This window comes from Carcharhinus amblyrhynchos, chromosome 12 (genome assembly GCF_965287045.1).
Source record: "Carcharhinus amblyrhynchos chromosome 12, sCarAmb.v2.hapA, whole genome shotgun sequence".
In the NCBI taxonomy this organism is placed as follows: Eukaryota; Metazoa; Chordata; class Chondrichthyes; order Carcharhiniformes; family Carcharhinidae; genus Carcharhinus; species Carcharhinus amblyrhynchos.
Window position 1 is genome coordinate 25,314,496 of NC_137335.1, and position 15,965 is coordinate 25,330,460.

General features: G+C 38.0%; 1 protein-coding gene across 9 annotated transcripts in view; it reads right to left on the reverse strand.

Annotated features, from left to right (window-relative positions):
- Window positions 1–15,965, reverse strand: part of afdna (afadin, adherens junction formation factor a) — a 240,997-nt gene that overhangs the window by 42,813 nt on the left and 182,219 nt on the right. For all 9 annotated transcript variants that reach the window (XM_080200251.1, XM_080200249.1, XM_080200246.1 and 6 more), the window contains 5 exons: window positions 14,105–14,205; window positions 10,608–10,694; window positions 4,185–4,250; window positions 2,130–2,203; window positions 1,470–1,588 (listed from right to left, as the gene is read on the reverse strand). In XM_080200251.1, coding sequence (XP_080056377.1) covers window positions 1,470–1,588; window positions 2,130–2,203; window positions 4,185–4,250; window positions 10,608–10,694; window positions 14,105–14,205 — 447 coding nt within the window. The remainder of the gene's footprint in view (window positions 1–1,469; window positions 1,589–2,129; window positions 2,204–4,184; window positions 4,251–10,607; window positions 10,695–14,104; window positions 14,206–15,965) is intronic.

Here is a 15,965-nt window from a genome sequence, read left to right on the forward strand (position 1 = left end):
GCATCATTTTGGGCAAGAAAACCAGGTCAGATTGCAATTTCCCCACCCTTGGTCGCTATTTGAAAAAGGGTGAGTTTTGCACCTTTTCTGACAGGCCCAGGGTCTAAATACACCAGCATGCCTGGCTTCACAAATTCAGCCACATGTTTTTAAAGTGCACCCCAATCTCAGTGAAATTGAAACCCCCTCCCTGACTCCACAGACATCGAGGACACTCCCCCCTTTTCCCATTGGAAGGGCTTCCCTTAACCCACTCCTTAGCCAAGATCACTGGCATTGGGACCCTCCCAATGGGCCCCTCTTCATTACATCCTGGCCCCATCCGTTTGTGGAGATCAAGTGATTTTTGCTGGATTCTCACTGCTCCCAAAGGTGAAAACGTCCTGGGAGCAGGGAAACTCTGGCCTCAAGCAAATTTAAGCATATTTAAATATTATAATCTGGTTCCTGCTCTTATCTGGTGGGAGCCAGATTATGTCTGGGAGCAGTGGCTAGGAGGATTGTAATGTTTTGTGCCAGCATTGAACACGCTAAACCCCTCACCCACAATTCTCCGATCCCGCTCCATTCTAATGCGATCTGCACCATGCGCAATGTCATCCAAATTCAAAGGAGTACTCCAACTATGCTTTTAAAATATTAGTTAATTTAATTGCTGTGTTGCACACATAGCAACTGACTCCAACAGCTATTCTGCGATGTAAGTGGCCAAGATAAACTATGAATTTACTTAAAAAGTGAACTTAGAAAACATTTTCCAAACAATGAATTATTTCAGAAGTGAAATTATTATTACATAGGCCAATTCACTGTTAATTTTGCAAAGATGATCCAGGATGAGTGATAGATTTTTTTCTTATGACATTCACTGAAGGAAAAAATGTTGAAATTCACAGATTGCTGACATCTCCTGCCCAACGGCCATTTGATGCAGGATATGGGACAATTAAGGTTGAATTCACTCCAGGGCTATCAAAAGGCAGACAGGGATTTTCCAGGCATGCTCTGGGTCTTGAGGTATTGGGGACTATGCCTGTAGGTAGCCTCCGAGTCCTTTTCCATATGCCTGTTACAACTGTAGCTGCAGGCTTTCATGTGGAAGGATTTCCTCTCTGCAATGGTAGTTTGGTAGGTTTTTGAAATTAAAATGTTTAGAAAGTTGGAGAGAGGACTCCTTCAGGTAGAGGTGCCCTTTTTTTCCTCTAGCTGAACTTCAGACTTCATCTCATTCAGTGCTGAAGAGTGTCCTCCTATTGGCCCACCAGCTTCAACAGCCCACCCATTAGTCACTAATTGGCCAGCTTGGGGTAAAATCATTGCCTGGTGACTGTTCCCTCCACAATACAGGGTTGTGACCCCCAAGTTGGTCTTGGCCCAAAACTGTGCTCAGAATTAATGCTTTAGGTCAATGATGACATTTCATCAGAATATTTATGTTTTTCACTAGAAAAATACCCTCATATTTTTACCTCTTTGCATCATTGGAGAAGGTTGGTTGAGTAGAGTGGCCAAACCATGGTAAATTGCTCCTTGTCTTGCTATTTCTAAGGTAACCACAGAACCAGTTCTTGTCATAAGCTCTGCTGCCCTGAAATAAAAATGATCTTGAATAATTTAAAGGTTAATTTCAGTAGTTTAAAGACACATGAAATTATATTTGTGAAATGCTAGGTTTGCACAAAAGAACCATTTCATTTTTTAATTAAATAGAACTGCCAAATTTAAAATCAAGTGCTTGCATTCTTTACTTCTTCCCCATGTGGTCCACCTACAGCATACATGATTTCTGACTGAAGGTGTGATCAAGGAACGTGATCTCCAATCTCTCCTCTCACTTAACAGATTAGTAGGAAGTATGCAGAGTCAATCTTGGAGGGTTATAATCCCTCTAAGGCTCTTTCCCTATCTTTAGGGACTGGGGAGAAGGGAAAAATGTCAGCTTAAACTAAAATTCTAGCATGGAGTCATATTTTGTCTTGATACCATTCATGCCCACCATACCACCTTAACTCAAAATTTATGGACCACATTCCTTAGGCTGCCCATGGCAATTAGTTTCTAAATGACAGCATTATTGACGTTTTTTTATTGCACTTATTCAGTTGACAAACCAAAGTAGTATGGATTACCTTTCTTGGGAAAGTCCTACAAGACTCCGGCCATCTACACTTAGCAACTGATCTCCTGCAGCCAAACGACCATCCTGTGGAGATGAGGAATTAAAGTCACAATTAGACAGCATCCTGTTTTACCAAATTAAAAATTGCCATTGATAAATTTGTTTAATCATCATTCATTCCACAAAGCTAAATTATGCAGGGCAAGGGTGAGCAAATGCCAGTATGGCACCTCTGGCCCACAAGAGCTTTTCATCCAGCTCTTGAGTGGCAGTGTTGAAACAATCATTTAAAGATATCCAATGGGAATCCGAGAATTTAAAAAGTGGAAATCAGATTTTGGCTTTTATCTATTTAGAGAGACTTTTAAGGAAATGACCACATGAAGTGGTTCAAGGTGAGTCAATGGAAGTCAGGTTTTTGTAAGCTAGCACTGCCACGAGAGGAGAGGGGCACATGTGGAACAACGCTGAGAATTGCAAGCCGATAATACAAGTAGACTTCTCACTGTCTTCAGCACTGGAATAGACATAACAGAAGAGATTTTAAAGTGTCACTGAGCATAGCATAAGTAAGTTGTTTACTATTTACTGAGCCTGTCAAATATTTTCATTGACCTGGCACCAAGCAATAATATCAAAATATTTTCCAGTTGACATTAATATGTGATTTGTACTTTGTCTGTAATTGCTATAGTAACAGCTTAATGGTTAAAGAGGTTATTTCAGGACAAAAGGATAAAACGTTATGCTTAAAATCGCACAACCGTTTAAATACAATGTACTAAATTAAAACATGCCATCATGCCATTATACTGTACGTAAATGTACACTGCAGTATTACTTCTAGTGTAAGCATCTATTCAAGCCTCAATGAAAACAAAATTAGCTACATTTTGCTTCACAGTAATCTTAACGTCAACCACCTAAGTAGTTTTTCAGATGGAAGAATGCCCTCTTGTATCAAATAAATTCTCATCTTCAAAGTCAATTTCCTCAGATGAGATGCGCCTTTGGACAATTAAACACCATTACTCTGTGAAAGCTTTTTCATGTAATAATTTATGCTATTAAACATTTAAAAATGAAGATTTTATATAATCAATTATCTCACTGAGAATGCAACTGGGCTAAAAACAGTAACTCCTATTTTAGGAAGTAAAACACTTAGCTGGAACAATATTACTGGAAAAAGAGTATTAAAAATAGCAGCATAAATGTGTCGTGAAAGGCCATGCTTTTCATAAATTTTGCTTTAAGTTTGAATAGATGCTCAGGAATGATGGAATCTTTTCACAAACATTTACATGATTTTCCATTTAATGACATTGCACTTCATTGTTTTTAAAATCATGAATAAAGGAAAGATGTAATTAATTTTTAACAATATGCAACAATTATTTTATGAACAGTCATGTTTTTTTAAACTAGTCCAAAAATGCTTACATCTCTCCAAACTTGTACTGAACTGCATGACCTGCATATCCCCATTTTCAGGAATGTGGTTAAGAAATACCTAATTAGAAACTGATTAAATTTATCCACCACAGTTTATTAGAACAGTATTTATAAACATTTCTAGACGTTTATTTACTGAAGAAAGTCTTTGCATTTTAGTTTTCACAACACCGGACATGCATCACATCACAAAGTACTGAAGTGTAGTCATGGCTGAAACTTAGGGAACATTGAGCTAATTTGCATACAGCAAGGTCACAAACAGCAACAGAGGTAAATTACTAAATGGTCCCTCCCCCACTGAAGCAATGTTGGTCAAGTGGGCCAGAACACCAGAAGAACTTGACACTATTCAAAGAGCAGACATGAGATCTGTTGTGTCCTGGGCAGATGGGGCTAATTAGCTGAACTGAACTCTCTTAAATTTCATGTAGAATTATGTAGCTCAATATACAATGACAACATATATTTGCCCTATATGTATTGCTCCCTTTAACAATGGGAGAACATCTCACTTAACCAACAATATTACTTGAATTAGTTCAGATGTGCTTCAACCTACAGGACATTTCTGCTTAATCAAGAATAAGAATGAATTAAGTCTACCTACCAAGTCTGCAGCTCCTCCTTTCACAACAGATTTAACATAGATTCCAAGCTTATCCTGTCCCGCACCCTGAGAACGTTGAAAATAGATCAATGTCAAACACCTGAACAGAATGCTTCTACAAGAGCTAAATTTTGTTAACCTTTCACACAGCAGCAGACATTTTATACAATTATGTTACAATTGAAAATCAGGAAAATGGCTGATAAATAAATATTTTTCCATTATTCTTTCATGGGATGTGGGTGATGTTGCAAAATCAGCGTTTGTTGTCCATTCCTAATGCCCTTGTCTTCCTAGTCCAATTCAGAGGGCAGTTGAAAGTGCAAATAAATATAGACCAGATCAATTAAGGACAGATTTCCTTCCCTAAAGGATATTATGATTTCCTTCAATGGATGATAGCTTCATGGTCACCAACATTTTAAACTAATTATCAATATCATGAGTTTGGGCCTCTGGATTACCGATCCAGTGACATTACCACTAAGTCACTGTAGCAGTATTGCATTGGCATTTGTATTGGTACACATCTAAATGTAGTACAGAAGATAAAAGAAACCCAAATCAAGAGGAGGAGCTAATTGGATTCAATACATGCTTTTTTTAAAATGGCAATGCAGAAACTAGACCTGAAAGATAGGTAAATCTCCAGGACCCAGTTTTCTTTACCTCAGGGCTATATAAAAGCAGAAGGTGAAGATATTAAAAGATTAGTCACAATCTTCCAAAACTCTCGATACAAGAATTGCCCCTTGAATTGGAAAGCTGGCAATGTCACTCCATTTATTAAAATGGGTGGGAGAAATAAACTAATTATAGAGAATTGAGGTACTGTGGCTACTGGATATCTAAAATACAAACAGAAAATGCACGAAATAGTTAGCATGTCGGGTAGCATCTGTGGCTAGAGGAACAAAGTTAACACTTTAGGTTGACTGTAGGAAATTATAGGTCCATTTGTCTAATGTTAGCTGTGGGGCAAGTTAGGAACAGTGTGATTGAGCAAGGTTTGACAAAATGAGCAAGCACTAAATTGGAAGACAATCTATTGGCTTGGATAGGAAATTGATTATGAGGTAAGAGACAGAGGAAATGGATAATTGGTATGTGCGCAAATTGGCAAAGCGTAACCAACGATGCCCCAGGCATATGTACTAGGGTCTCACTTTTTCATATCTGTAAGTCACCTGGAATGAGAAATCAAGAGCTGCATATCTAACAAAAAAAGATAATGCTGGAAAGACTCAGCAGATGACACTAAAGCAAGTGACAGTTTTTGTTTCATTTGGATGGCTGGGGAAGCAGTAATAGTTTGATGTAGAAATTAACAATTAATTCCAAAACTTCAGCTCTCGCAGTGCGAATGGTTATAATGCCACCTGGAATTGGGATCTCAGGTGCAAGTTCAGTATATGGATGACAGTTTGACTTGGATGGCAGTCATTTGTCACTGAACATTTTGACAACTCTCAACCGCTTAAAGACAGTCAGGGAAGATGTGATCATCTTCGATAAGGTGCCACATGGTAGACTGGTCAGTAAGGTTAGGTCACATGGGATCCACGGAGAACTTACCAATTGGATACAAAATTGGCTCACTGGTAAGTGACAGAAGTTGGTGGTAGAGTGGAGGCCTGTGACCAGCGGTGTGCCACAGAGATTGATGCTGAGTCAACTGTTCTGTCATTTATATAAACAATTTGGATAAGAATATAGGAAGCATGGTTAATAAGTTTGTAGATGACACTAAAATTGGTGGGTTCAGGGGACAATGAAAAAAGTTATCTGTGACTACAATGGGGGCCTTGATCAACTGGGCCAGTGGCTTTTGGCGTACTTGCCTTCGTCAGTCGGAACATTGAGTACAGAAGTTGGGATGTTATAATTGCACAAGGCACTGGTATGGCGACATTTGGAGAACTGCATACAATTCTGGTTACCCTGCTATGGAAAGGATATTATTAAGCTAGAAAGGGTAAAAAAAGATTTACAAGCATATTACCAGGACTGGAAGGTTTGAATAATAAGGACACTGGATAGGCTGGAACTTTTTTCCCCAGGGCATAGATGGAAAAGAGGTTACCTTACAGAAGTTTATAAAATCATGATGGGGATAGACAAGGTAAACAGCCAAAGTCATTTCCACAGACTAAGGGAGTCCGAAACTAGAGGGCATGGTTTAAGATGAGGGAGGAAAGATTTAAGTGGGACCTGAGGGGCAACTTTTTCCTCAGAGGGCGGTAGAGGCGAGTACAATTACAACATTTGACAGATACATGGATAGGAAAGGTTTGGATGAATATGGGGCAAACACAGGCAAAACGGGACTAGTTCAGTTTAGGCAATTTGGTCAGCATAGATGAGTTGGGCCGAAGGACCTGTTTCCATGCTGTTTAACTCTGACTACAAATTGAATACGAGGATCACGTAGTATAGTAAATAGCATAAATGGGAAGAGAAAGTTGCAAAGGAACAATGACAGATTAGGTTGAAAAAAACAAAATGGTGGTTAATATGAGAAAGTGAGAGGTCATTCAACTCAGTCCCAAGAAAGAATATTTCTTTCTTGGAGAGGTGCTAAGAATCAGATATTTAGAGGTCCATGTACACTAATCATTCAAATTGGTGGGCAGGTACAAAGATTAATAGAATTTTGATCTTTCCTTTGAGGGAGCAGGATACAAAGGGTGTTTGTTATGTTATAGCTTTACAGAGCACTAGTTAAGATTCCAGTGGGTGCAATTCATCCAGTCTTAGGCACACCACCACAGGAAAGATAGATTGGAGGTGGTGCACTGCAGATTCTCCAGGATACTTGGCCAAAGGGGTTTAACACCTATATAAAAAGAAGCAACCCCTGCCACCAAGAACAGGAGTAGTCTAGAATCTTGTCTAATTGAAGATAGTGGCATGAGGTACTTATGATTAATGGGTTTTATATGGTAGACTGAGAAAATTCTTTCCTCTGTCAAAAGTCCAGAACAGTTGGGCATTAGCTTAGAATTAGAGCTAGGCTGTTCATTAAGGAATGCTAATAAGTACTACTTCATACAAAGGATACTAAAAATCTGGAACGAACTCATCTCCAAAAAGCTGCAGAGGCTAAATAAATTAATAATTTCGAAACAGAGATTAATAAATATTTGCAACAATGAAGCACTGCTGAAAATCTGAAACAAAGCTAAAAATATTGGAACTATTCAAAAGGTCTGGCAAGGAAACAGTTGTTTCGGGCCAAAGGATGTTCTAGGATTTTGATCCAGTGACAATGTAAAAGCTATGATGCACTTCCAAACCAGGATGGTGTGAGACTCGTAGGTTTTGACATTCTCATGTATCTGCTGCTCTTCTACTGATAGGCCAGGATGGGGTAAATATGGCCCACAGGCCACATCTGGTACTCAAGCTTTACAACAGTTAAAAGAATTGGAGACATTGAGGGGAAAAAGAAAATCAGACTATCTGCTTTATCTGTTTAGAGTAACCTTTAAAGAATGACCAAAGGAAATGGTCAAAGAAAGGCCAATGAATGTTGACCAGATGCCATATTTTTGCGAGCTAGAAACAGAAGACCGCTCCCTTAACGAGGGAGAGGAGCATACAGGAGTAGCACTGAGAATCACATACTGATTTATAACATGACTTATAGCTGATTACTTGCTGACATTATGTGGAGCACAGGAACAAATTTAAGTGAAGAATTTTAAAGTTTCAGTATAGCACAGTATTTACTGGTCACTGTGTCTATCAAATACTTCCAGTTATCTGACAATCATGTATCTGTTAGAATATTTTATAGCAGCTTTTTGATTATTAATTCTTGTTTCTCAACTATAATTGTTAAAAAGTCATCTTCTGAAAATTTATAACTATTCAAAGTTTTATTTTACAAAATTTCATAGCCATTGTCAAGTAGCAATTTTACAGTTTTAATCATGATGTATCAACTGATAAAGGTAAGTTTTGGGTAAACCTAAATCTTATGTTAATAACTGACAAAATGACATGCAGGGTTTGTCATTAATCTTAATAGTAGCTGTTAACATAAGTCATCTTATGCCTGCGTGCAGACATTAACAGCTCATTAAAACATGTTAACTGGCCCTCAAGCCCATATGATTATTCACCCATGTTCTAGAAGTTAGGAATTGCTGATTTGGAAGAAGTTGTCAAACGAAGCCTTGCTAAGTTGTTTGCAGATGGCAAATGCTGCATTCGTTGTGGGGGAAGTGATTGTTTAAGATATTTTGATGCATGCATTAGGTTTCCCAGATTTAGGAAGTCTGATTACATCAACTGACATTTAGTGCTGCTTTGTTCTCTAGTTCCTTTCTTATTTATTGCAATGATCAAACATTCTTTTTTTCACATCCTCTGTTCTTGCATGGAAGTGTCTGGTTTCAAAGACTGGAGTTGTATGTGGCTCTTTGCCTTTTCTATGTGCTAGCAATGATGTCGTTAGCTCATGTGGATAGAAAATTGCACATGTACATGAGATCTGTTAGGGATCCAGGTGTGCTCATGGACAAAATAATGGCAATTTGGACTTTCTGGATGGTTAAATTATCAAATCTCTAACTTGAGTTACTGAAAATCAGTTACAAATTACATACATATCAGGCTTTTCAAACTATGTTGTATATATCTTGCCATTTAATAATTTTCAATTGCAAATTATTTGATGCAAAAGAAAAATGCTGATATTCTGTTCACAGCAGCATACATGCCAATTTTATTTGTAATAATGAAATGTGGCTAGTCAACATTTTAATTCAACATCTACGCCCTCTATGGCTGTAAGGCAATACCAGCAAGGTAGGAGATACCTTTACCAGGGCTGAAATGGCTGCCACAAGAGGACACAGGTTTAGGGTGCTGGGGAGTAGGTGCAGAGGAGATGTGAGGGGTAAGTTTTTCACTCAGAGGGTGGTGGGTGCGTGGAATCGGCTGCTGGCAGTGGTGGTGGTGGAGGCAGATTCGATAGGGTCTTTTAAGAGACTTCTGGATGAATACATGGGACTTAGTAAGATTAAGGGTTATAGGTAAGCCTATTAGGTAGTGTTCAGCACAACTTGCGGGCCGAAGGGCCTGTTTGTGCTGTAGTTTGTAGTTTTTCTATGTTCTATGAAACATCAGTGCTCACATCCTACTTGGCCACCCGACTCAGATTAAACGTCAAATTTTCCAGCAAGTCAGGAATGAAGGACAGTACCAAAAATGAAAAACTAGCAGTCATGCAATCAACTTTAGCCCAAATGTTTGCCGTTTACTAACAACAGCTTTAAAGCATGCATGTGAAGTACAGTTAAGAATCGTAATATTTGAGATGCAGAAGAGTACAATCTGTCCCTATTACCTTTCAAGTATTCCTGCAAGCACCTGGGCAACTAGCTAAAACTAACCAGCAATTACAGGAGACAGCAACTGCACCATATTTTCTATTCTATAATAGTTCTCAGCAGAAGAAAGGTGTCTCCCAATTTACTAGGCACAATTTGTACCTGGACACCAAGTAGACAGGCAAATAAACTTACTGGTGTAGATTCCACAGCACACTCAATGAAATATCAAAAAAAAGTTAATAGCCAACATATCCTGACAACAGACCTTGTATAATCAATATGTGCATTGTATGTGTTTTTCACCTTCAATACAAGGAAAATGAATATCAACCTTGATTTTCCAGGTTTACAATGGCAGAAGCAAACATAATGGGGAGGGAGCAAATGCACTACCCATGATTTTTTCTTTAACTGAAATCAAAATCAGAATCATACATGCAAATCTGTACTCAATACACCTACAGATTAAGTTGCAGTAAACCATCACTCCACTGCAACTTCGGCATAATTACTAATTGATATTTCGTAAGGGTCATTGGTTATGTATTATAACTTAAGTTCAACAATTCAGAAATATCACTAAAGTGATCCCAGAAACCAAAGTGCACTAATTACCAAACTGATGCATCATGGGTTGAAATTTTTTAAAAGATGATCTTGTTAAGTGGTATTAAGCATTGCAGGATTCCACTTAACTCGAAAATGCAATTAGCAGAAACATTTTCTGCTTCTGCAACCCACAAGCAACAATTATAACCCAGGATTTTTCCGTGGTTGATTTATCTTAAAAACAGATGCCCCAAGTACTGATTTTATTAAAATTATACCAAGTGAATCACCCACTGGTAGCCACCAATCCAAATCTTTGTAAAGCCGGTGCACTTATTAAGTCAGTTAGAAACTGGTTCATAGCAAGACCATCCATTCATCAAATATAAAATAGCAATCACTGAATCTACTATCTTCTATTCCTTTTTAGTATCTCCTCCAGGCAGATGAAATCAAGACTGTATGAACGTTCTTCTTTTATAATGGTAACAACATCATCCACAAGATATTTTAAACACAAATATTATCTTACCTTAGCAGCTACAATGCTTAGTCCCATTCCATTTTGCTTTTTCAATGTCACAGTAATTATTTCTGGTTCTTTACGATTAGGTTCAGCCTGAAAAAAAAACAGGATATGGACCAAGTCAGCATTTGTATACAATTTACCCTTCCCTGTCAAGTAATACCAGTCGAGGAAATTGTCCACTAGATTAAGTTCAACATTCAAATTATCTGATCTGAAACTCAACTGCATAAACAAGCAGGGGCAAAAGGGATGACATAAAATTCACTGAATTTCTTAATGGCAGAATTAGATAGTGTTAGCTTTGTTTTGAATGAAATTTTTCATTTAGAGAATAGTACAGTAAAGCCTCACTTAAAATTGTGGTTGTGTTCCTGAAAACTTTAATTGAAACAACTTGAAGTGAAATCATAGGTTCCCATAGGAATCAATGGTTAAAGCCCGAAATAGAGTCCTTCGGGCATTTCTTGTCTGAAGAAAACAACGTAAGGTTGAAATATTGTACCAGATATCCGCAGCACGGTGCATTCCTAGCTTAAATAAAATATATCAAATAAAAATATAGTATAGTGTACAATAAAAATACACAATACAGGTAGCTGTACTGCAGTCCTTTTATTGATCAAGCTCCATTTAGTGGCAGAAATTGATCATAAGAGCATAGGAGCAAGAGTAGGCCATTTGGCCCCTTGGGCCTGCTCCACCACACAAGATGATCATGGTTGACCTTCTACCTTGGTGCCATCTTCCTGCAATAATCGCCATATTCGTTAATATCATTGGTATCTAAACAATCTTTCAATCTCTGCTTCGAACATACTCGATGGCTAAGCTTCTAAACCCTGCAGGGTAGAGAGTTCCAAAGATTACCACCCTCTGACTGAAGTTCCTCTAATCTTGGTCCTAAATGGCTGATCCTCCTGGTCGAGATCCCCCTCACCAACCAGAGGAAGCAACCTTCTTGATTCAACCCTGTCAAGCCCAGTCAGAATTTTATAGACTTCATTGAGATCACATCTTGTTTTTCTAAATTCTGGCCCAAGCTCCTCAATCTCTCATCATAGAGCAATCCTGCCATCCAGGGATTAGTTTGGTGAATCTATGTTCCTGTTCCTCTATGGCTTCTATATCATTTCTTTAAAGTAAGGCAGCATTGCTACACACAATGTTCCAGGTATGCTCACAGCAAGGTTCTATACAACAGCAGAAAGACTTCCTTACTCATGTACTCAAATCCCTTGCAATAAAGATTACCATTTCCCAATTTGCCTTCCTAGTTGTTAATTTGCATGTTAGCTTTCAATGACTAATGAACAAGGCTCCTTTGGGAATCAACACTTTCCTATTTATTTCATTTAAGAAGTACTCTGCATGATTTTTTCTGACCCAAGTGGATAACTTCATGATTATTATATTCCATCTGCCACTTTCTAGCCCATTCAATTAGTCTCTCTAAATCTCCTTCAAACCTCTTTGCATCTGCCAGACAACTCTCATTCCACCAAGTTTTGTCTCATCAGCAAACTTGGAAACATTGCATTTGATCCCCACATCCAAATCATCAAGATAGATTGTGTATGGCTAGGGCCCAAGCACTGACCATTCTGGTGACTCACTAATTACAGTCTGCCAACTTGAAAATTATCTATTTATTTTGTTTTCTGTCTATTAAACAATCCTCAATCCATGCCAGTATGTTCACTCAAGCTCTAATTTTGCTTGCCTCCTGAATTGGATCCTATCGAAAGCCTTCTGAAAATCCAAATATACTACATAGTGATTTGTCCCCATCCACCCTACTAGTAACATCCTCAAAAAAAAGTCCAACAGGTTTGTCAAACTTGATTTCCATTCCATATATCCAAGTTGATACTATTCAATCTCACCATTATTTTCTAGGTGTCCAGTTATCACATTCCTTAGAATAGATTTTATCATTTTCCTTACCACTGATGTCAGGCTAACAGATGTGGAGTTCCTTGTTTTCAAAGTCCCTATGATTTTAAAAATTAGGGTTATATTTGGTCAATACACTTATCAGGAAAGTGTCATTACAATCTGCACTGACCAATTTCTGCCACGAGATGGAGCCCAGGACTTCAAAACCAGCAAAAACAGGAGCAGAGGCAGCAACAGTGTGAGCAGCCAGGAGAACAGCTCGGGAGCAGGGGTAGAAGGGAGGAGGTCAGGCAATGCACGGGAGCAGGGTCAGGAAACTCAGCTTGGGAACCAAGAGCAGGAACAGGTGGGAAGGACACTGAGGACCAGAGTGGAAACGCAGTGGGAAACGTGGATCAGGCATGTCACAAAAAGATGACTGTGGCAAAAGATGTCGAAGTCAAACTAACAATTTTAAACAGATTTTAACTATTTTATTAAGAATATTAAGCTACAAGATGTGAAATGAGGCAACATTAAGCAACTTATAAACTTATAAAATAAGCAACTTATTTTAAATTACCCTTTAAAGACAGGTTTTGTTCTTTTTATTCAGCACCTCAGTATTTGTCTTGGAATTCCAGAACTTAAATTTAGACTCAAATAGGTGATCATAGCCATATTTTCTATGGTTATTTGCACAATCGGTTCCCTTTTCAGCTTTGTGTTCAAGAATTGGAACACAATCAGCTGTATTTCTTGTCAACAATGCCCAAATTGTTAAAAAATATTTTGGCCCAAGTATATAATAGTGGTAGAAGGGCTTAGAAAAGTACTGAGTCCCTATGTTCCAGCACCACTCTAGGGGCTCTTAGATACATGAGGAAGCACATATTAGAATTATCAATGAGGCTTTGATTGAATCAGAAACATAAGAGGAATAATGGATTAGCACAAATTAAGGTTAAGCTTAATTAATTGATGAACAAATGAGGGAAAGATGAGTACAATTTGGTCAATAATTCATTGACTAGAAACAATGAGATCAATAATGACAGAAGTCCTGCATTGATCAAAGATAGTCACAAGTTAAACCTGGGAGTCTCTGGTCCTAATAGTCAGTGCGAAGAATCAGTTAAGACGGCAATTGAAAAGCAGGTATATGAGCCCAAGAAGCATAGGGGTTTTCTTAAAAACGTATAAGCTCTGCAAATATGTGGTTCCGACAATTTATTAAAATTCTGAAACTTGGTTGGATAGCAGTTAAAATATCTAGACTATTAAACTGGAACTCTAAATCTGCTTCAAAACTGAGGCCTCCAGGTAGTGGAAATGGAATATTGCCACTAATGATTCAAGGCAAAATTAAACCTGGTCAATTCAGGCCTCTTTAAACACCTCCCTTAATGTTGTAAGTGTTTTATTTTTAGCTTCACTGCTTCTAATCTCTACTGTATCTCATTAATGCCAACCAACTCAATATATTAATGTATGCCTACACACCATACAAATATAATGTAAATACAGCATTTGTTCTGAATTTTTTTTTAAAGAATACACTCATTGTACAACAGAGGGAGCGATCCATACACATACAGAACATTTATTCTATAGAACCAACCTACCAGTTCAGTATCAGGTGGAAAATGACTTTCGTAGTCAGCGCTCTCAAAATAAATTGTCCAAGTGCCAGGTGATCGTGAATGAGCTGTAAGTCTACAAAAGCCTACAGGAAAGAACACATTTAAACAACAGATGGTGGTTGGTAATTATCTGTAAAACTTGGCCAAATGCAATAACTTTGGAGTAGGAAAAATGTTTGGGATAGACAGAAGTTTCCAGTCCAGTGCAAGTCACATTTTTTCAGAAGACTTTAGAAGCTTTTTATCTACAAAGCACAGTACTCTTATTGCATAATTTTGGTAGCAATCTAAGAAATCAGAAGTAACAATTAAATCCATGTAATTATTCAAATGATATTATAAAGATGTTCCACAAAAGCAGACAATGCAAAAAAGATGTTACTGTTACATCATGGAAACAGGAGTAGGCCATTCAACCCCTCAAGCTTATTCCACAATTCAAATAGATCACATATATTTAACATTGTTGGAATTAACCAGCAAACTGCCTTACAGATCTAGGCAAATTCCATGGAACATTTCACTTCAATATAAAAGCTTAAAGATCACAGTGACCATGAAGAATTGCATCAATGCAACCAAGGGAAATGCAGGCCACCCTCCTCACTTAATGCATTACTCTAAACTGTCATTGTAGATACAGCATAAATCAACAAAACTTTAGTCTGGTGAGATGAGCAATATGGAACAATTAACATAACATGCTAACACTTCTATCTATTCAGGAAAAAGGTTTCAAATTAGATACAGTTACAGTTCAAATTCATAATTGAAGTTACATACCTACCCATGTTGAACTGTTAAATTACTTCACAATTATTTTGAGTGCAGTGATAAGACACAGAATAGTTACATACACTTCGCTGCATTTAATTTCATCTGCCATTTGTTTGATCATTTCACGTTATCCTCTTCAAGTTCTTGTACTATCCTCCTCACAGCTCACAATAATTCCAAGTTTTTACCATGTGCAAATTTTGAACTTGTGCCCTGTACACCAAGGTCTGTCATTAATATACATCAAGAACAGCAGCGGAATTCTGGAGAGTTCCACTATAGGCCTTCCTTCAGTCTGAAAACCATCCATTAACTAGTACACAAAGCATGAAAGAGATGAGATTAAGCAAACCAACAGAAGAATAAAACCAAGATTCAAGGAGAAAGACAGAAATCAGGAAACTATAGGCCAATTAATCTAACACCTCAAAGGGAAAATGCTAGAATCCATTATTAAAGAGGTAATAGCAGAATTTTAAAAAAATCATGACACAATCAGGCAGAGTCAACATGGTTTTGTGAGGGGGAAATCATACTTGACTAATTTATGAGGGGGAAACACATTCCCAAAATCAGGGATGAAGAGTGGAACAATAAGAATGAATTGCGAGGGACATAGGTGAAGTACACACTGACTCCAGTCCCACACTATCCAACTAACAGAAACATTCTGATGAAATTGAACTCCATATTTGCCCACGTTAATGCAGAATCATGAGGTAAATTGCTGACACTGCCCACTGCCTTTAAAACAATCTGTCAAGTACAAACCGTGCTGAGCCACTGTAGCTCTAAATTATATGGCTGTAGGAGACATCCCTTCCATAAGGCAACATTCGCATCGTCTGGATCCAGAAAGATTGATCCAGCTTCAGGAGAAGGCTAACCACATGTACTGTCTGTTGCATTACCTATAGAACCTAGCAGCAGTAACTTGAACACCCCAGTTGTGCTCACACAAACCAGGTGCTGAACCAGAATCCCTGAAAGAGGCTAAAATTATATTACTGTCTGCTAATCTCCTGGCAATCAGCTCGACAACGTTTGGGATTGTGCAACTGAATTC